General features: G+C 48.2%; 1 protein-coding gene across 5 annotated transcripts; it reads right to left on the bottom strand.

The window, feature by feature from the left end:
- Positions 1–101: 101 nt before the first annotated feature.
- ECSIT (ECSIT signaling integrator) lies at positions 102–17,787 on the bottom strand. 5 transcript variants are annotated; one of them, XM_054504904.2, is made up of 9 exons: positions 17,647–17,787; positions 17,295–17,435; positions 9,401–9,519; positions 5,265–5,682; positions 4,652–4,875; positions 1,799–1,898; positions 1,534–1,682; positions 1,232–1,337; positions 297–641 (listed from the first exon to the last, which is right to left on the bottom strand). In XM_054504904.2, the coding sequence occupies exons 3-9, from the start codon at positions 9,494–9,496 to the stop codon at positions 385–387; spliced, it is 1,350 nt and encodes a 449-aa protein (XP_054360879.1). In that variant the 5' UTR covers positions 9,497–9,519; positions 17,295–17,435; positions 17,647–17,787; the 3' UTR covers positions 297–384. The 5 variants fall into 5 exon arrangements, with proteins under 5 accessions (XP_064426584.1, XP_064426587.1, XP_064426585.1 ...); XM_045862955.3 differs by having other exon boundaries at positions 1,799–1,856; XM_064570514.1 differs by lacking the exon at positions 1,799–1,898 and having other exon boundaries at positions 102–641.
- Between the last annotated feature and the right edge of the window lie 3,297 nt (positions 17,788–21,084).

The raw sequence follows: 21,084 nt of genomic DNA, 5'->3' as shown, positions 1-21,084 counted from the left end.
TTAAACTTTCTAACTTCGCAGAGACCGAGGGAGGGGCTGAGTTGAGGCCAGCCGCGGGAAAAAAGACCTAGATGAGCCCGTAGACCCTGGGAGGTAGGGGCTCCTCCCTCCACGCCTCATCCTGAATGCATCCTGGAGATGACAAGGGAAGGGGACGAGCTGTCAGGTGAAGGGAGAGGGAAAGCCTGGAGTCCAATCTGTCCGTCCCGGATGCTGCAGATCCCTTGAAAAGCCAGGCCACCAAGCATTAAAGGGAAAGAAACGCCACACTGCCAGAGAAGAGAGAGGGCAGCCCCAAGACGCAAAACTTTTATTTGCTGTACACTCAAAAGGCATCTCACGCTATCACACCAGTCCACAGCTTGTGCGGGTGATCGCTCAAGCTCAGCTCTGGCCCTGCTGCTGTCGCTGCTGACTGTCCTCCTCTTCTTCCTGGCCCTCTGGTGGGGGCGGGGGTGGGGGCGGCTCCTCCAGCCCGGAGGAGGACGCCAGGAGCTCCCCGGTGGACCCCGCCAGGCGGAAGACCACGGGGATCTGGGCCAGGGCTGGGTTGGTCTCCTGCAAGCCCTGGATCCACCTGGCCAGTGTAGCTTGGTCGTGGGCACCCGCCATGCATATGGCGAAGACAGGGCCTTCCTCCACTGTTGGGGAAACAGGTGCTCAGAGTTTGTGCAGTGGGGACTGGAGGAGCACCTCCCATGCCTGCACCCCTTCCAGGCCACAGGTGGGATGTTTCTTGTGCACCCAAGCCTTTGCACAAGATAGCCCATCCACCTAGATTGCTAATCCCATGCTTCACCTGAGTGATGCCTCCTGGGTCTTCAACATTCCACCAGGAAGTCTCCCCACATCCCACCCATGCTAGATGGTGTGCTCCTCCCTTGAGACCCCAAGAATATAACTTAACTTGCCTGTTCCCCCACTGCCCAGAGCTGCTCAAGGGGAGGAGCTTGGCTTATCGGGGTCACACTCAGTAGCCAGCACAGAGATGCTCCATGACCAAGGGCTGACAGGCCTGGAGCCACTGGGAGTACGTGTGTGTGTGTGTGTGTGTGTACTTGGACATCCCCTGGGAGTGTGTGTGTGTGTGTGTGTGTGTGTGTGTGTGTACTTGGACATCTACTGGGTCTGCATGTGGGGTAACTGGGCTGGGTCTCAGCCTGAGTGCCACCCTTCCACCCCAGAGGCCTCATTATGTCGGTGTTTGGAAACCTGCCCATCCCAGTTTTACCTTTATGGATGTCAAACTCATAGTCATCCCAGCTGCTCCTCCCGTAATCCAGGTCCAGCTGCATCGGGTAGTGGAGATTCCATTCCTCTGGAATTTCTTCCACTTCCTACCCCAGGGAGGCGGGTACAGCAGGGTCAGAGGCCCAGAATCTTGCAGCCAGCTACAGCCTACCTCCCGAAACCAGGAGCTATCCCTTCCCCTTCTGCCTGCCCCTCTGAGACCTAACATGAGCCCTCAGGCTGGTGCCAACAACCCCCCAAACACACCCATACCCCCCCCCCACTCATGCTTTGGGTCCTTACCCTCTCCTCAGGGGGCAGCAAGTCAGCTCTGAGGATGTGATAATAGACACATTTGTCTCGGAGCCACAGGGAAAAGGGGCCCTCGACGAAGATAGGCCGGGCTGGGTTGTGGTGGGCCAAGGCAGCCTGCTGTTCAGGAGTCTGGATTCCTGGTGTGGAGACACACATGCCCAGGGGGCCCTGGCTGATGGACTCTGGCCAAAGGCCCAGGGAGCCCACCCAGCAGGCCTGGTGGGAATCCAGCACCCCCATGCCAGAGCCTTACCTACAATGTGGGGCTCGGTGGGATCTGCTGTACCTGTGGAGTCTTTGGAAGAAGGCATCTGCAAGGAGGAGTAGGGGTGGAAGCTTGTGGCCCCCAGCCCCTATAGAAGAGCTGGGGAGAAAAATGGGGGAAGGGGATCCCAGCGAATTCAGGGCTCCTCTTGGTCTACCCATCACTCAAGCCCATCCCTTCCTTACTTCTATCCAATTTGGCACTAGCTGCTGTCATTTAAAATGTGTACACAGAGGGAACCTTAGAGCCTGCCTGTGTTAAAATCTGGGATCTGCCACACAGGCTGTGTGACTGTGGTCAAGTCGATGTACCTGTGTGCCTCAGTTTCTCCAGATGCAAAATGGAGATAACACCACTTAATTCAGATGGTTCTAAAATGCCGAGAACAGTGCCTGGCACATAGTAAATGCTCTGTGCTTGTGAAGTTTTAAAAAGAAAAATAATTTCACGTGCACAGTATACTCCAAGAAGGAGACACAAGAAGCAAATCAGCAAACTCACGACCCTGAGATCAAGACCTGAGCTGAGATCAAGAGTCGTACACTTAACTGACTGAGCCACCCAGGCACCCCAATACTGATTTTTCATTTTAAATTTCACACTATGGATTTCTTTTACATCTGTTTGTATATTTTTCTCTCTCTTTTTCTCACACTAAAAATCTTGGTTCCTATCAATAGTAATACACTTACTCATCCATCAAACTATAGAAATAGTTTTGATATTACTGCTAACCATACTGCTATGGGATTAAGTTTAGGATTTCCCTACAGGTATGTTTGTTCTTAGAATAGATGCCACTAAGGATGGGCAGTTGGACAACTGACTCGGAAGAACTTTTTCTCTCACTGATTATACTATCAATTTGATATTTAGCCATATCCATTTGTTTCTGTTTGTTTTCAATTTTAGGGGAGTTACCCCCCCCTTTGAATTAAAAAATACATGTAAACATTTTCATAGTTTAAAAGTCAATCCATATTAAATAGCTGTCTCTCTTCCACTCCTGTTCTCTCTACCCCATCTCCTCCGCCTGCCCAGAGATAATCGTTTCTATCCATTTCAGATTCATCTTTGCATTATTTATTTTTGTGAAAATAGGCAAATAGGTACATGCACTTTTATTTCCCCTACTTCTCACACTGAAGGGAGCTTACTGTACCACTGAAAATACTTCAACTTTTCACTTGCCCCCCCCTTTTTTTAACCAATCTGACTGAAGTGTTAGAATCTACGTAGACAATGCCCTCTTGATGGAGTCTTGAATTGTTCTATTCTAAATCTAAGTAGTGTTGGTGATCATTTTACCATGTTTTCAACCTTTCTGTACGTACTTTTCATAATGAGGGGAAACAAGAATACATACAAAGGATATATCTGCTTGCAAATGCATAGGATCTCTTTGGAAGGAGACACAGATGTGGTCACCTCTGGGGAAGGAGCCTGGGGACTGAAGGGCCAGGCTAGGAGAGGAGAACTCTTCATTGTGTGTACTTGAGGACTATGTGGCTTCTAATGCTTTACTTTCCAAAATGAAGAAATGAGTTAAAGACTACCGTTCCTCTGCGATGTGCTCCAGGCCAAGTCTCTGTCCTTTCTCACCCGAACACCCCATTACCTACTGTCCTAACCCCTCGGTCCTCTGCCCGCCCGCATTCAGTACCATCCACATGGCCAACGGAGGGTGCTTTTGAAACAGAAACTCCCTCCAGAAACATGACTCCCACCCCATCCTTCCTCTTCTTAAAACTTCCTGGTGGCTCCCTCCCCACCAACCAGTTCAAACCACACTCTTTAGCTTGATGCCTCTGTGCCCCTTCTCCCCCAGCCTGACCCCCTGCACTGACCAGAAGCCCTTTCTGCATCTCCCAGCTGCCCTCTGAACCCCAGCCCATGCTGCTCCCTCTGTCTAGAATACTCTCCTTACCTGTCTTGTCCCACCTGAGTGCAGCTCACCCTCACCTCCTCCAGGAAGCCCTCCCTTCCTCTTGCCCCTTCTGGGCTCCCACAGCCCCCAGTGCTTCTCCATCTCAGAACCAGCAGCTCTGAGAGAAACTGTTACCTGGGGTCAGCCTCCAGGACCACAGGATCCTCCATGTGGTCTGGCATGAGTGGGCCCCTAGGACACCGGGGCGTGTGTGTGTGTGTGCGTGTGTGGACTGTTTCATTCAGTCATTCAACAAACAACTGCTGAGCTCAGCTTTGTGCCAGACCCTGTGCTGAACCTTGGGAGACACAGGGGAAACTGAGTCATGGTAAATAAGCAACCAAGCCAGGCACCCCGTGCCTGAGCCAGGGTGGTCAGGAAGGGGATCCTGAGGAAGGGACAGCATAGATGAGATCGGAAGAACATGAACTCCCAGGGAGGAGTGGTCCTGGCAGAGGGAGCAGTAAGCACAAAGGCCTTAGAAGTAAACTGGCATAGAATGCTTGGGAACTGGGGCACTTGGGTGGCTTAGCCGGCTGAGCGTCCAACTCTTGATTTCGGCTCAGGTCATGATCTCAGGGTCCGGGATCAAGCCCTGCATTGGGCTCTAAGCTCAGCGTGGAGTCTGCCTTGAGATTCTCCCTCTCCCTCTACCCCTCCCCCACCCCCTCAAATAAATAAATAAAATCTTAAAAAAAAAAAAAAAAGGAAGGCTCAAGCTCCAGAAAGGAAGACAAATCCCAGAATACAGTGTGGGGAGAGGGGCAGGAGGAGAGGTCAGAGGTCAAGCTGCAGTGAGGAGTGAGGGCCACGGGAACCTAGTGAGGGCTCAGCCTGTCTCAGCACAATCACTCAAGGTGAGTGAGGGGGCCCAGGCTGGGGTTGCAGCTGAGGGTGTGGACAGGGGTGGATACCTGGTAAATGGTGACCGTGGCGCTGAGGTTGGGCTCCATGTGCCGCAGGCCCAACTTGGCCAGGTCCACAGGGTCCTGGGGCAGGTCCCGGGGCACAGGGAAGGGGTTGATATTCTTGAAGCGGGAGAACCACAGCTTCATGCGCACGTACTTGAGCATGGGGTAACTTTTCCGTCCAAATATCTGAATCAGTAGGAACTCAGTCTCCTTGTTGGGCATCACGCCTATGTCAGGCAGAAGGAGGCAGAGCCTCAGGCAGGGGGCCGCAGGGGGAAGGGGAGACAGAGACATGGGAGACAGAGAGGGGCAGGGGAGCCGGGATCAAGAGGGAATCAGGAGGAGGCCCAGATGGAAAGAACCAGAGACAGGAAGAATTGAAGTCAGGGGATTGATGACAGAGAGGGAGAACAGAATTAGAACTGAAAGGAACAGTCCGAGGGAGAGAGGAAAGAGAAGGGAGACAGAGGAGAGATTGAGGTGGGTAGGGGAGCAAGCCAGCCAAACAGACAGACAGGCAGAGAAAAGACAAGTCAGAGCTGTGGAGCAGTGGAGGGGCCCAAGACCAGGGAGAAGGAAGAAACCCACTCCCCACCCCTGAGCCTGATGGCCTCACCGTGGCTCTCCATCTGTTCCAGGACGGCGATCCCACACTCCTGCTGCCGTGGGTAGTGGATGAACATGCTCTGGAAGATGCTTCGAGGCCGGAAGACCTCCTTGGGAAAGATGTCAAGCAGCAGGTTGTAGACAGCCAGGTCCCTCTCGACACCGTACTCCTGCATCTTGCGCAGGGCCAGGTAGATGAAGTCCACGTGGCCCCGCTTGTGCACATTGTGCTGCCCGAAGTTCTGCACCACGCGCACGAAGTTCGCCTTGTCCCGCGCCCCTTCCGGTGCCTGCTGGAACAGCTCCTCATGGAGGGTCAGGGCCTTCGTGGGTCCCTTCCGGGGCTCAGGCCCGGGCGGGACCAGCCACGAGTCAGAGTTATGGGCAGCTGCGCTGCAGTGGAGGCCCCGTGGGACCCGGAGAGGCACCTGGGGACAGAGAACCGTTACCGGAATCTGGCACCTCCCAGGGCCCCTGGGGGGACTGCTGGGCTGGCTCTTTCCTGGGAAAGGTGCCAGTGGGCATCCCAAAGGGCCCCTGAGGAGGTGTGGTGCTGTGGTGACAAGCCCAAGATCAGGCACCGTTACAAAGTGTGAGAACACAACAGTGAAACCCCCATGGAGGCTGCTTGGCCACATTCACCATGGCAAACACACCCTCTGATGGAGGGATCCTGTATCGGGTTTGCAAATCCAACAGCTATAAACAAAACCTGGGCCAAATGCTGTCTGCGTGTCCACTGTAGTGGTGGAAATGGCCACAATGTGCATCCGCAAGGAAATGGTTAAGCACCTGGCTGTGAACGTGAACTGGGAGCACCTGCATCTCTGAGAGCACTGAGGAGGGTCTTGTGTGACCCAGAACGAGCTCCCAGGTATATTATGAAGCGAAAAAAAGCAACGTGTGCAATGGTGTAGAGTAAGTTCCCAGAGGTGTAAAATAACCTCACCAACTCCTATATAATAGATCTTCATTATTTGTGGATTCCCTAGTTGCATATTTGCCTACTTGCTAAAACTGATTTGTAATCTCAAAGTCAATACTCTTAACACTTTCCTGATCATTCACAGACACATGCAGTGCGGTGAACAATTGGAGTCGTCCAAGTCTGTTCATTCCCAGCTGAGTTCGAACAAGGCGACACTCGGCCTTCTTGTTTCGGCTCGCACGCTGTCAACAAGTGTCCTCTTAGAGATGTTTTTTTAGTGCACGGTTTTCACATCTTTTTTTTTTTTTAAGATTTTATTTATTTGACAGAGAGAAACACAGCAAGAGAGGGAACACAAGCAGGGGGAGTGGGAGAGGGAGAAGCAGGCTTCCCACTGAGCAGGGAGCCTGATGCGGGGCTCAATCCCAGGACCCTGGAACCATGACCTGAGCCAAAGGCAGACGCTTAACGACTGAGCCACTCAGGTGCCCCATGGTTTTCACATCTTCTTATTGGTGATTTTGCTGTGGAAAATGGCCCCCAAGCATAGTGCTGAAGGGCTGTCTAGTGTTCCTCCCTGCAAGAAGGCTCTGCTGCTCCTTACAGAGAAAATAGCATGTGGTAGCGGAGCTTCATTCAGGCGTGAGTTATAGTGCTGGTGGCTGGGAGTTTAGTGTTCACGAATCAACAATATACAGCCAATAAGATGTCTTTAAACAGAAACACACATACAACAAGGTATGTATTGACTGGTTGATGAAAATGTGAGCAGAGGTTCACAGGAACCTACCCCATATTTCCCTGGAAGCGATGGTTTAGTATTCACTAACTAATTCGGTGTAGGCAGCCACTTTATAAAACGTAACTACTGTGGATAATGAGAATTGACTGTACGCATATACGTTTTTTGCTCCTGTAAAGTATGTCTGGGAAGAAATGCATTAAGTGGGTAACACCTCTTGCCTCTAGAGAGGGGAGCTAAGTGGTGGCCAAGCAAAAGAGGGACAGACCCTTGTCTGGTGTAGCCCCAGAACTATTTGAATTGCCCACTGGAACTAACAGTATTATCTGTTCAAAAGATACATCTCAACGACTGAGTTTAAAAAAGAAAATGCAGATTTTGGAATCAGAAGGAATCTTGGCTTGACTGTCCTCTGCTAGGTGATGCCCACATCCCACTTTACTGCTCAGGCCTCAGTTTCCCCATCTGTTATGATGGTGTTTCCCTTGGGTCAAGCAGACCTTGTTCCCCAGAGTGGGGAGTGGAGGCTGCTGGGGGCAAACCTGAGGGGCAACTATGGCCAGCTGTCTACTTTTGTCAATAAAGTCATATTCAAATATAGCCAGGCACATTCATGATGTCTAGTCTGGGGCTGTATTTGCATTACATTGGCAGAGGTGAGTAGTTGTAACTGAGATTGTGTGGGTTGCAAAGCCAAAAATACTTAGTATCTGACTCTTTACGAAAATGTTTGCTCACCCCTGTATGGATAGTATACTACCAAATTTCTTATTTTAAGTGAAACTGAATGTTTAAATTAGAATGGCTATATACAAGGCATCTTTAAAAATACATGGCGGGGGCGCCTGGGTGGCTCAGTCGTTAAGCGTCTGCCTTCGGCTCAGGTCGTGATCCCAGGACCCTGGGATCGAGCCCCACATTGGGCTCCCTGCTCTGCGGGAAGCCTGCTTCTCCCTTTCCCACTCCCCCTGCTTGTGTTCCCTCTCTCATTCTGTCAAATAAATAAATAAAATCTTTAAAAAATAAATAAATAAATAAATAAATAAATAAAAATACATGGTGAGGGGCTCCTGGCTGGCTCAGTTGGTAGAGCATGCGACTCTTGATCTCAGGGTCATGAGTTCAAGCCCCATATTGGGCATGGAGCCTACTTAAAAAAAAAAAAATATATATATATATATATATATATATATATATATATATATATATGTATGAGAGAGAGAGAGATGTATCTATCTATTTGGCATATAAGAGCTAATAGTTAAGTTACTCAATATTCTTCCAGGTATTGTTGACCACTTTCTGAGTGTGAAGCTCATTTAATCTTTCCAATTGCCCATTGAGAGAGAGTGTGCTCTTAGTGTACCCATTTTACAGAGGAGGAAACTGAGGCCCAGAGAGGTGAAATGGGATGTCTGGTGTCCCATAGCTGCAAAGTGACAGAGCTGAGATCAGAGTCCCTGCCCTTAGTCCCTCTGCTCTGCTGCCCCAACAGCCATCCCAATGTCCTATTTATGTAAGGTGACCTTAAAAAAAAAAGTGTCCATTTAAAGTGAAATCGTAGGCAACTAATTCTGCAGGTGGTATGTGCATAGGTCAAAAATCAGAAAGGAAGCTCTAGAATGCCCAAAAGAAGGGGAGACACCACAAAGGAGATAATGTAAACAAAAAGCATAGCACAGGGCCTGGCACAGAGGATGTGCTCAAAAAGGGAAGCACAGGCATACCCCCGAGATATTGAGGGTTCAGTTTCAGACCCCCACAGTAAAGCAGATGTCACAATAAAGTGTGCCAAATGAATTTTTGGCTTCCCAATGCATAGGAACGTTAGGTTTACATTATACTGTAGTCTATAAAGTGAAAAATAACATTATGTCTAAAGAAATGTACGTACCTTAATTAAAAAATACTTTCTTGTTAAAAATGCTAACCAGCATCTAAGCTTTCAGAGGGTCATAATCGCTGCTCACGGATCACCATAACATGCATGATAATAATGAGTAAGTTTGAAATATTGCAAGAATTACCAAAATGTGACACAGAGACAGGAAATGAGCAAATGTTGTTGGGAAATGGCACCACCAGACTTGCTCGACAGAGGGTTGCCACAAACCCTCAACTTGTAAAAACCAAAAAAACCCCGCATTATCTGTGAAGCACAATAAAACAAGGTATGCCTGATTATTATTATCATCACTGTTACTGCTGTCTGTGCCCGTTGATTGGCTTAGGCCATCTGGTCACTCTGGGAAGGGACAGAAGTTCAATGTTCTGCCCACATCTTTACAAATGGATGCAGGAGTTACCCACAAGTCACCACCCAAATCTACTTAGCTCCTCTATCCTCATTTCCAAATTCAACCCCCCTACCCACATGGACCGCAGTGCTTCTTAAAATGAGTAAGGCCCATTCAGCTGACCCTCAGAGCAGATAGGCCAGCTGGTGTGAGCGGACAACTGTTCGGCTGATGGTTACCTGAGAGAAGGGGCCTCCCATGAGGGCGGCCCCGCAGATGCCTCCCCAGCCCCGAGAGAGGCCCCGGGCCAGCAGGATGGCTTGGGCCCAGCTCATGCCGCGGCTCGTCAGATGACCACCTGGCCGAGAAAGAAAAAAAAGACAGCATCAGCCTGGCACCCCACCTGCTAACAGAGATGAGACCCCTCATGGGCAGAGACCATGTTCCCGGTTGGCATGGCTAACTGACCAGCCCCCCTGGTCTCCTCATCCACAGAATGGACTTAAAATGGGTGTTGCAACCAAGGATCCCTACGTTGTTGGGCTAAACCCTCCACTAACTGGAGGAATTTGCTCCTGCCATGGTCTCCCTCCCTACTGGATCTTTTTTTTTTTTTTCTTAAGATTTATTTATGGGGCGCCTCGGTGGCTCAGTTGGTTAAGCATCTGCCTTCGGCTCAGGTCATGGTCTCAGGGGCCTGGGATCAAGTCTCCCGTTGGGCTCCCTGCTCAGTGGGGATTCTGCTTCTCCCTCTGCCCCTCCCCCTGTTCTCTCTCTCTCTCTCAAATAAAAAATATGAGAGAGTACACATGAGAGGGGGAGGGGCAGAGGGAGAGAGAGAATCTTAAGCAGGTTCCATGCCCAGTGAGGAGCCCGACACAGGGCTCAATCTCACAACCCTGAGATCATAACCTGAACCGAAACCGAGTCAGATGCTTAACCAACTGAGCCACCCAGGCACTTCTGGATCTTTTTTTTTTTTTTAATCAATTTTATTCACATATCATATAGTTCACCCTTTTCAAGTGTAAAATTCAATGGTTTTTTAGTATATTCACAGTCGTGCAACCATCACTACAATCTTATTTTAGAACATTCTCGTCACCCCAAGAAGAAAACCTATACCCATCAGCAGTCCCTCTCATTTTCCCTCAGGCAATCACTAACCCACTGTCTCTATAATTTGCCTACTCTGGGTAGTTCGTATAAAAGGAGCCATACCACACGTACTCTTGTGCAACTAGCTTCTTTCGCTTAGCAGGTGTTTCAGGTTTATCCATATTGTAGCAGTGTCAGACTTCATTCATTTTAATTGCCAAAAAATTCCATTATACGGATATAACCATGCTTTGTTTATCCATTCATCAATTGATGGACATTTGGCATTACCACTTTCTGACTATTATGACTAACGCTGCAATGAACACTTATGTGAAGTTTTGTGTGAACAGGTGCTTACATGCCTCTTAGGTATATACATAGAAGTCAAATTGTTGAGACATATGGTAATTCTATGTCTAACATTTTGAGGAACTGCCAAACTGTTTTTTTTATTGTAAGTAGGCTCCATGCGCAACGTGGAGTTTGAACTCACGACCCCCAGATCAAGAGTCACATGCTCTACCAACTGACACAGCCCAGCGCCCTCTGCCAACTAAAGTGGCCACACCATTTTACATTCTCACCAGCAATATATAAGGGTTCCAATTTCTCCACATACTTGCCAATTCTTGTGGGCTTTTTGATTAGACACACTAGTGTATGTGAAGTGATATCTCATGGTTGGATTTGCACCTCCCTAAAAATTGATGCTGAGTATCTTCTCATGTCCTTAATGGCCATTGTGTATCTTTTTTGGAGAAATGTGTATTTAGATCCTTTGAACATTTAAAAAATTGGGCTACTTATCTTTTTATCACTGAGTTGTAAGGGTTCTTTATATATTCAGGATACTAACCCTTGTGATTTACAAATACTTTCTCCCATTCTTTGGGTCATCTTTTCACTTTCTTGATGTTACTGTTTGCAGCACAAGTCTTATTTTGATGACATCCAATTTATGTTTTTTATAGCTGTGAGGTTGATGTTGTATCTAAAAAACCACGGCCGAGGCCAAGGTCATAAAGATTTATTCCTATGTTGGGGCGCCTGGGTGGCGCAGTTTGTTAGGCATCTGACTCTTGGTTTCAGCTCAGGTCATGATCTCAGGGTTGTGAGACTGAGCCCCTGCATTGGGCTCTACGTTCAGCGTGGAGTCTGTTTGGGACTCCTCTCCCTCTCTCTCTCAAATAATATAAATCTTAAAAAAAAAAAAGAGAGAGATTTATTCCTATTTTCTTCTAAGAGTTTAATAGCTTTAGCTCTTACATTCAGTCCTATGATCCACCTTGAATTAATTTTTGTGTATGGTGTGAGAAAGGGATTCATTTCAAATGGATATCCAGTTGTCTTGGTACTATCTGTTGAAGAGACCATTCTTCCCCATTTGTCTTGGCATCCTTTTTTTTTTTTAATTAAGTTTTAAAATTTTAATTTCAGTATAGTTAACATAGTTATATTAGTTTCAGCTGTACAATAAAGTGATTCAACAGTTCTATATATTACTCAGTGCTCATCATGATAAGTGTACTCTTTTGTCTTGGCATTCTTCCTGAAAATCAACTGACCATAAATATAAGAGTTTAATTCTGGGCTCCCAATTCCATTGATCTATATGTTGGGTCTTATGCCAGTATCACACTGTTTTTGTTTTGCTTTCTTTTTAAATATTTTATTTATTTATCTGTCAGAGAGAAAGAACAAGCAGGTGGGAGTGGCAGGCAGAGGGAGAAGCAGACTCCTCTCTGAGCAAGAAGCCCGACGTGGGACTCGATCCCAGGGCCCTGGAATCATGACCTGAGCTGAAGGCAAACGCTTAACCGACTGAGCCACCCAGGCATCTCAGCACCACATTGTTGTGATTATTATAGTTTTTTAAATTTTAAAATCAGGAACTATAAGTCCTCCAACTTTGTTCTTTTTTTACAAAATTGTTTTGGCTATTCTGGGTCCCTTGCAATTACATATAGATTTTAGAATCAGCTGTCAATTTCTGCAAAAAGTCAGAGGGATTCTGATAGAGATTGTGTTGAGTCTATAGATCAATTTAGGGAATATTGGTATCTTAATAATATGAAGTCTTCTGATCCATGAACATGGGATACCTCTCCATTTATTTAGGTCATCTTTAATTTCTCTCAACAACGTTTTATAGTTTTCAGTGTATGAGTCTTTTACTCATTTTGTCAAATTTATTCATATTTCATTCTTTTTTTTTAAGATTTATTTTTAAGTAATCTCTACACCCAACACGGGGCTTGAATTCACAACCCCAAGATCAAGAGTCACATGCTCTACCAACTGGGCCAGCCAGGTGCCCCTGTTTATGTTTCATTCTTTATGGAGCTATTATATGTGGGATTATTTTCTTAATTTCATTTCTGCATTATTCAGGGCCAGGATATAGGAATACAATTTATATTCATATATTTAATCTTATATCCTGCAACCTTGCTGAACTCACTTATTAGTTCCAATAGCTTTTTATTATTATTATTTTTTAAAGTTTTATTTTATTTTATTTTTATTTTTTTAAAGATTTTATTTATTCATGAGAGAGAGAGAGAGGCAGAGGGAGGAGCAGGCTCCCAAGGAGCAGGGAGCCCAATGTGGGACTCGATCCCAGGACCCTGAGATCATGACCTGAGCCGAAGGCAGATGCTTAACCATCTGAGCCACCCAGACGCCCGCTTTTTTTATTCTTTAGGATTTTCTATATACAAGATTACATCACCTGCAAATAGAGTTTTACCTCTTTCTCTCCAAACTGGATGTCTTTTATTTATTTTTCTTTCCCAAGTGCCCTTGCTGGAACCATCAGTACAAAGTGGCAAGAGTTGATATCCTTTTTTGTTCTTGATCTTAGGGGAAAAGCATCATTAAGTATGATGTGAGCTGTGGGTTTTTCATAAATGGGCTTTATAAGGTTAAAGAAATTCCCTTCTAGGGGTGCCTGGGTGTCTTAGTTGGTTGAGTGTCCGACTCTTGATTTTGGCTCAAGTTGTGATCTCAGGGTTGTGAGACTGAGCCCCACATCAGGCTCCACCCTCAGCATGGGGTCTGCTTGTCCCTCTCCCTCACGCTCTCTCTCTAGAATAAATAAATAAAAATCTTAAAAAAATTCCTTTCTATATCCAGATGTTGAATGTTTTCATCAGAAACAGTACTGGGGGGCGCCGGGGTGGCTCAGTCGTTAAGCGTCTGCCTTCAGCTCAGGTCATGGTTCCAGGGTCCTGGGATCAAGCCCCATATCAGTCTCCCTGCTCTGCGGGAAGCCTGCTTCTCCCTCTCCCACTGCCCCTGCTTGTGTTCCCTCTCTCGCTGTGTCTCTCTCTGTCAAAAAAATAAATAAAATCTTTAAAAAAAAAAAAAAAAGAAAAGAAACAGTACTGGATTTTGTTAAGTACTTTTTGTTGCAACTACTGAAACAATCATGTCGTTTTTGTCTTTTATTCTATTAATACGGTATGTAACATTAACTGGTTTTCAGATTTTAAAGTAATTTTGCATTTCTGGGACAAATTCCACTTGGTCATGGTGTATAATCCTTTTTATATGTTGCTAAAATTTGGTTTGCTAGTTATTTTGTTGAGGATTTTTACATCCACATTCATAAGAGATAATGGTCTGTAGTTTTGAGTGTGTGTGATTTGGTATCAGGATAATAAATGAGCTGGGAAGTATCTGGATTATTATTACCATTTAAACTTTCTCTAGCATCTCCCATCTTGTCCCAAAGACTCCCTCCAGCGTCTGCTCCACATCTCTGCTCCCTTTACAGCAAAGCTTCTCCCAAGAGGTATATACACACTATGCTTCCTCATTCTCTCCAGCTTGGCTGCTGTCCCAACCACTCCACTGACACCATTTGTAAAGGCCCCTTTTGTTACCAAAGCCAATGATTATTTCTCAGGCCTCATTTTGCTCAATTTCTCAGAAGCATGCACCATGGGTGAGGCCCTCCTCCCACTTTCTTGGCATTCTAGATTTTCTTCCTAGAACCCAGGCTATTTCTCAGCCAATCAGCAAGACCCACTTCCTTCTTTAAAGTTTGCAATGTCTGCAAACTTGAATGTGCAGCTAAATCACCCAGGATCTTGTTAAAATGCAGATTTTGGGGGCACCTGGGTGGCGCAGTTGATTAAGCGCCTGCTTTTGGCTCAGGTCGTGATCCCGGGGTCCTGGGATCAAGCCCCGCGTCGGGCTCCCTGATCAGCGGGGAGTCTGCTTCTCCCTCTCCCTCTGCTGTTCCCCCCCTGCTTGTGCTTTCTCTCGCTCTCTCTCCTGCTCTCTGTCAAATAAATAAATAAAATCTTTTTAAAAGAATGCAGATTTTGATCCAGCAAGTCTGGGGTAGAGCTAAAGACCTTGTACATCCAACAAGCTTCCAAATGATACTGATGCTGCTGGTCTGGGGATCATACTTTGAGTAATAAAGCTGCAAAGTATCCCACATTCTGGATGTGTCTGTCTGCTACCCTGAGGTGTCTTTCAACTTGTTCCTCTCCTCTCTCTACTACTGTAGGCAGCACTAATGGTTCTCAAACCTTGTTCATATTAGAATCATCTAGAGAGCTTTTAAAAATCCCCATATCCAGGGGCGCCTGGGTGGCTCAGCCGTTAAGCGTCTGCCTTTGGCTCAGGTCGTGATCCCAGGAACCTGGGATCGAGCCCCACATCGGGCTCCCTGCTCTGCGGGGAAGCCTGCTTCTCCCTCTCCTACTCCCCCTGCTTGTGTTCCCTCTCTCACTATGTCTCTCTCTGTCAAATAAATAAATAAAATTAAAAAAAAAAAATCCCCATATCCAGGCCATACCCTGTATATAATAAATCAAAGTATCTAAATCTAGGGCCCAGGCATCAGCATTTTATTTATTTATTTTTTATTTATTTATTTTTTTAAAGATTTTATTTATTTATTTATTTGAGAAAGAGAGAGAGAGAGAGAAACAGCATGAGAGGGGATAGGGTCAGAGGGAGAAGCAGACTCCCCGCCGAGCAGGGAGCCCGATGCGGGACTCGATCCCGGGACTCCAGGATCATGACCTGAGCCGAAGGCAGTTGCTTAACCAACTGAGCCACCCAGGCGCCCAGGCATCAGCATTTTAAAGCACTCCAGCGGTGCCTGGGTGGCTCAGTGAGTTAAGCACCTGCCTTTGGCTCAGGGACTGAGCCCCATGTAGGGCTCCCTGCTCAGCAGGGAGTCTGCTTCTCCCTCTCCCTCTGCCCTCCACCCCCCACTTATGCTCTCAAATAAATAATCTTAAAAAAAAAAAAAAACACAACTCTAAGACACTCCAATGACTCTAATATGCAGCCCAAAGTAAGACCTTATCTGAATCTTCACTACTCAAAGTGTGTTCCAGGGACCAGCCATATCAACATTATCATTTAGGAGCTCGTTAGAAAAGTAGAATCTCAGCCCTAACCCAGACCTCCTGAATCAGAATCCACATTTGAAGAAGAGTCCAGGTTTCTCATATGTGTGTTAAAGTCTCAGAAATGATGATCTATGTGCTGATGGATTCCAAATAGTTATTTTTTTAAAAGATTTTATTTGGGCGCCTGGGTGGCTCAGATGGTTAAGCATCTGCCTTCGGCTCAGGTCATGATCCCAGGGTCCTGGGATCGAGTCCTGCATCGGGCTCTCTGCTCCTTGGGAGCCTGCTTCTCCCTCTGCCTCTCTCTCTCTGTCTCTCATGAATAAATAAATAAAATCTTAAAAAAAAAAGATTTTATTTATTTATTTGAAAGAGAGAGTGAGAGTGAGTGAAAGAGAGCACAAGCCAGTGGGGGGAGAGGCAGAGGGAGAGGGAGAAGCAGACTCCCCGCTGAGCAGGGAGCCCAATGCGGAGCTTGATCCCAGGCCCCTGGGACCATGACCTGAGCTGAAGGCAGACGCTTAATCGACTGAGCCACCCAGGAGCCCTGAATTCCAAATAGTTACTAACAGTCCTGAGCTCCAGCCTCCATACCTAACTGCCACTTTGGCATATACCTAGCCATCTCAAACTTAATTTGCTCCAGAATGATATCCCTGCTTAAACTTGTTCCTCCGAATCCTAGCCAATCATACCACCATTCCTAGTCATTCAGGCCACAAACCTAGGAGTCATTTCTGAGTCCACTATGTCCCTCATTCACCCATTCAATCCACTGAGTAGTCCTGATAAGTACTTCCAAATCCATCCCAAATACATCCATTTCTCTCCATCTGCAAGCCACCACCCCAATCCATGATCTCTTTAATACCTACCCAGCTTTCCCACCAGTCAATTCTCCCTGCCATGTCCGGAGGGAGCTTTTTAGAATGTAAACTAAATTCAGTGTTCTCTGCCTAAAAATCGCTAGTGTTTTATCACACTTAAAATATTCAGACAGGGTCTACCCCTCCAAACTCAACTTTTTTTTTTTTTTTTTAAGGATTTTATTTATTTATTCGAGAGAGACAGCACAAGCAAGGGGAAGGTAAGGGGCAGAAGGAGAAGCAGCCTCCCCAGGAGCATGAAGCCCTACTGCGGGCTCCATCCCAGGACCCCGGGGTCGTGACCTGAGCCAAAGGCAGACCCTTAACGGACTGAGCCACCCAGGCGCCCTTAGCTACACTGTTTCTTAAACAAGCTAAGTTTATTCTAGTCTCAGAGCCTTTGCACTTGCTTTTCCCTCTGTTTGGAAATTTCTTCCCCCAGATCAGTCCATAGCTGTCTCTGGTCATTCAGGTCTATATTCAAATGAGAGGCTTTCCCTGACCATAGCCCCACTCCCAATCTAAAGCCCCATCACCGTGATGAATGCATCGTTAGCAATTAACATCTGAAATCACCTGTTCCCTCTATTTCTGACTTGTTTAATGTCTGGCTCCCCCGGAAGATCGAAGGCTTTGTCTGTCTTCCTCATTGCCGTGTTTCCAGCACTTGGATAGTGCCTGGAATATGGTTGGTACCTAACAAGTATCAGTTGAATGGGGAGAAGAGCTAAATTTCTACAAAACGTCTATGATCTATAAGTCTGAACCCCATGGCGGGGTGTACCTACAGCAGCTCTGAGGCTGGCTGTCAGGATTCTGGGTTTCTTCGGAGAAACGGACCGACGCGGGTTCGAATTCCGGCCTAGAGGCCAACTTGCGGCGTGACTTCGGGAGAGGGCCTTAACCTCTCTGAGCCTCAGCTGTCTCATCTGCAAAATAGGAGATTAGGGACGTGGGGAGGGGAGTACACGGAGAGCGGCCTTTCCCAGCACGTCCCCGCCCCGCATTTCAAAAGGTCACGGTGCCCTAGCCCTGCAGCTAGGTCGCTCTGGGCCGCCCTCCCGCCCTGCCGGCCCAGAACCGGCCGCCCAGGACCCAGCAGTTCGAGCTCGCCTCCCCACGCGCGACCTACATACTCACGCGGCAAGCCGCGGACTCCGGGCCGGCTCGGTCTCATCTCTGGGCGCCGCCATTTTACCCAGATTGCTTCCAGGTCACGGGCCACCAGGGAGACAGCAAATCGAGAACGCCGGTTTAGGGAGGTCCCGCCCCAAGTGGAGCAGCACCAATAGGAAGGCAGAAAGACCTTGGTCCCGCCTCATACCGAGCCAGGTCCCACCTCTACTAAGGCCGAGAAAAGAGTGACTGGACCGATCCGGGCTGGGAGGCTGGACTTGAGGGGCGGGGCTTGTGACTCCACCTGGAGGCTCCAGTTTTTCCACCTGAAATGTGGGAATGAAATATTAAAGGTAGAAGTGACGTGATTCCTTCATTTGTTCAACTAACCTTTATTGAGCGCCTCCGTGTGCTAGGCGCAGTTTTAGGCGATGAGGATGCAGCACTGACAGCAGTGATGGAGACAATTTCTGCTCATCTAGCTCCGTAACTCTGGGCTAGTGACTAACTCATCTGTGCCTGGGTTTTCTCACCCTGGGCCAATTATAATAACCTCGTGGGATTTTCCTGAAGTTTGAGTTAATCTATGCAGAACAGCCATATGCGTGCTATTGTTTTGGGGAATTCACCCTAACACCTCCCTCCACCTCCCTCACTGGGAAGGCATGGAGTCTGGTTTGACACCTTGGGCCAACCTCACTGAGGGGCGAGGGTCCTGTGGGGTTGTGTGTTTGTGTTTGTGATTGAGTCCTGTGGCCGCAGGTGTATATGTATGTGTGTACTGTGATGTTGGGGTGTTAAGAGTGTGGAGGTTTTCATGAATTTTTGTAGTATTTCAGAACTTGAGCAAAGGTGTGTAGGTGTGAGTGTGGGTCAGGAATGGTCCCCGTGTATATCAGTGTGAGCTAGGCCAGTCTGGGCATTGGGGTACGTGGTCCTTGTGTGTCCACGTGTTGGCAGCTGTGCACACACCTGTAATTGTACAACCTTCAGGGTGTCTGTGATTCTGTGCGTGTGGGAGGGTGTGGAATTTGTCCCACGACTCTGAGGGGCTAGCAGTAGGTGTGGCAACGTTTCTGTGATCATTCACATGCCATAATGTATATGTGATCGCATTGGAACCCTGGTAGGCCACTGACTATGATGCGGTGTGTGTTCCCAACTAGTGGATGAATAATTGATTGTGTCCCACTGTCAAGACACATGTGAAGGTGTGACACCGAATATCTGTCTCTGTGTGTGACTGTATGAGTCTCTCTGTATGTGCATGACTGTGCTCATGACACCCTGTGTATCTCTCACTCTGTGTGACTCTGTCCCAGCAATGGTGTTATGGGTCTGGCTATGCCAAGTCTGGGACAGTCTCTGATGTCATGCGACTCCACATGTGTGGTTATGTCCAACGGTTGGTGTGTGTCTGTAACCCCCTGTGTGTCTCTAACTTGTAAAGGTGTGCTTGTCCCCCACCACTGGTATGTCAGTGACAGTATAAGACGCTGTCTGTGATTGTGCCTCAGTATTGGTCGATTCTGTGACTGTGCGGGGCTGTGTCTATGACAATGGTCTCTATGCCTCTCTCTATGACTGCACCCGCCATAGTGGGGGCTGTCACTGTGTTTGTAGCACCCCGTGTGTATCTTTGTGTGTGACTGTGTGCCCCTAACCCCCAGGGTCTTCCCTTGGCTGGCTGTACCCCCGAGTGTGTGTGAGAGATGCAGTGTCTGGGTCCCTGGATTTGGACTTCTCTTCCTCTGTGTGCCATACACCTGTGATCCCGGATAATGCCCTTGCCTTGTGTCACGGCCACGTTGGAGACAGTGCAGCTGGCATCCTCCCCACTGGCCGTGGGAACTGGGCAGTTGGGCAGGGGCGGTACCTGGGGTGCACGCTGGGCCACAGCACAATGATCACTCCAGCCCATCCCTATGACGCCCCCCTGCCATGGTTCAGCCTTTTTTTTTTTTTTTAAGATTTTATTTATCTGACAGAGAAATACAGCGAGAAAGGGAACACAAGCAGGGGGAGTGGGAGAGGGAGAAGCAGGCTTCCCGCGGTACAGGGAGCCCGATGTGGGGCTCGATCCCAGGACCCTGGGATCATGACCTGAGCCGAAGGCAGACGTTTAACGACTGAGCCACCCAGGCGCCCCCGTGGTTCAGCCTTCTGACTTCCATCTTGCACCAGATGAGCTCCTGGGTGCTCAGCCAGCGCGTATTGAGCAGGCTCTGGCTGGCCTAGGAGTGCTTTGGACTCAAACAAATGCCTGCAGTGGGACTTCCGGTAGTGCTGGGGCGTGGCAGAAGGGCCACGCAGAGAGAGGGGCGGAGCCTAACTTGCCCCTGTCCCCTCTCCGGGTGTGTATTCATCCTTCTCTCCATTGCCATCAGCGCTCTCAGCAGGTACAACCTGCTTTCCATGGAGACAATCGACATTGATCTTATTCTTACAGAGTCAGTGGGCCTTGGGCGGGGGTTGGGGGCAGGATGGGGGGATGAGAGGGACATTCTCCATTTCACTCCCACCTCTACTCTGCACTCCTGTGGGTGTGGGGAGCTGGCAGCATGGGGAAGTGGGGTGGACACTGCTGAGGGTGGCCACATGATGAAGGGATCTCTTCAGGAAGGTTCTCAGATTGAGGCTGGCCCAGCTAAGGGGTTCATTGGCCAGCCTGTGGTCTCTCTCTACCCTAGCCCAGGCAGAGATTGACCCAAGGCCTTGACCCCTCCATGCGAGGCCCCCAGCTGCCCTGTCCAGAGCTGTCCAGGGTTCAGTGGGCCGCCTGCTCACCTCACGGACTGTGGCTGCTGTCTCTGGTTACCTGCTCAATGTTAGATAGGATCCAGCTGGGTGGGACCCCGGGATCCCATTCACACAATCCCCTGCACCCTTCTGACCCCTGCTCCCTCCAGACCTGGTAGTCATTCTCCACACCTGGGACCAGATGTTCCCATGTTACTATAAGGTTTCTACTGCTTCGGTAAAGACCCCTGGACACACACACACACACACACACACATACACACACACACACGCCCTGCTCCATGCCCGCATGTATTGAACATCGCCTGTGGGCTCAGTTACCATAAGCTCCATGAGGACAGGGGGATTTTGTTTATGTGTGGTGTCCCCAGCTCTATGGACAGGGCCTAGATGTGTTAAGTACTCAATAGATGTTAGTTACAACAATGACTAAATTAATGCATGAATGGGCCTGATGCTCATCCCAATCTTGAAACCCTACCAACAGTCCCTTGTGACAGCCCCATGTGGCTTGCTTTCCGCATGCCTGACTAATTACCCTGCCACTACCTTTCCCCATCTTTCCCCAGCCCCAGGGCAGTCTGCTTTACCTTGCAGACTTCTATGCCAGTGTGTGTCTGCTCAAAGCCCTTCGTTAATCTTGGGTACTTGGGTTTGGGGACATGTGGGGGCCTTTCTGGTCTTCTCCTGCATCCCCCTCCC

Source organism: Mirounga angustirostris, unplaced genomic scaffold (genome assembly GCF_029215605.1).
Source record: "Mirounga angustirostris isolate CCGP_5_RB_7025 unplaced genomic scaffold, mMirAng1.0.hap1 SCAF_1, whole genome shotgun sequence".
NCBI lineage: Eukaryota > Metazoa > Chordata > Mammalia > Carnivora > Phocidae > Mirounga > Mirounga angustirostris.
This window is presented reverse-complemented; position numbering and strand designations above follow the sequence as displayed.

Coding starts and splice junctions, on each gene's coding strand:
- ECSIT (XM_064570514.1), bottom strand. CDS start 9,496: ATGAGCTGGGCCCAAGCCATCCTGCTGGCCCGGGGCCTCTCTCGGGGC. Junction 5,683..9,400: donor TGGGAGGCCCCTTCTCTCAG/GTAACCATCAGC, acceptor CTCTGTCCCCAG/GTGCCTCTCCGGGTCCCACG. Junction 1,338..1,533: donor TGCTGCCCCCTGAGGAGAGG/GTAAGGACCCAA, acceptor TCCCTGGGGTAG/GAAGTGGAAGAAATTCCAGA.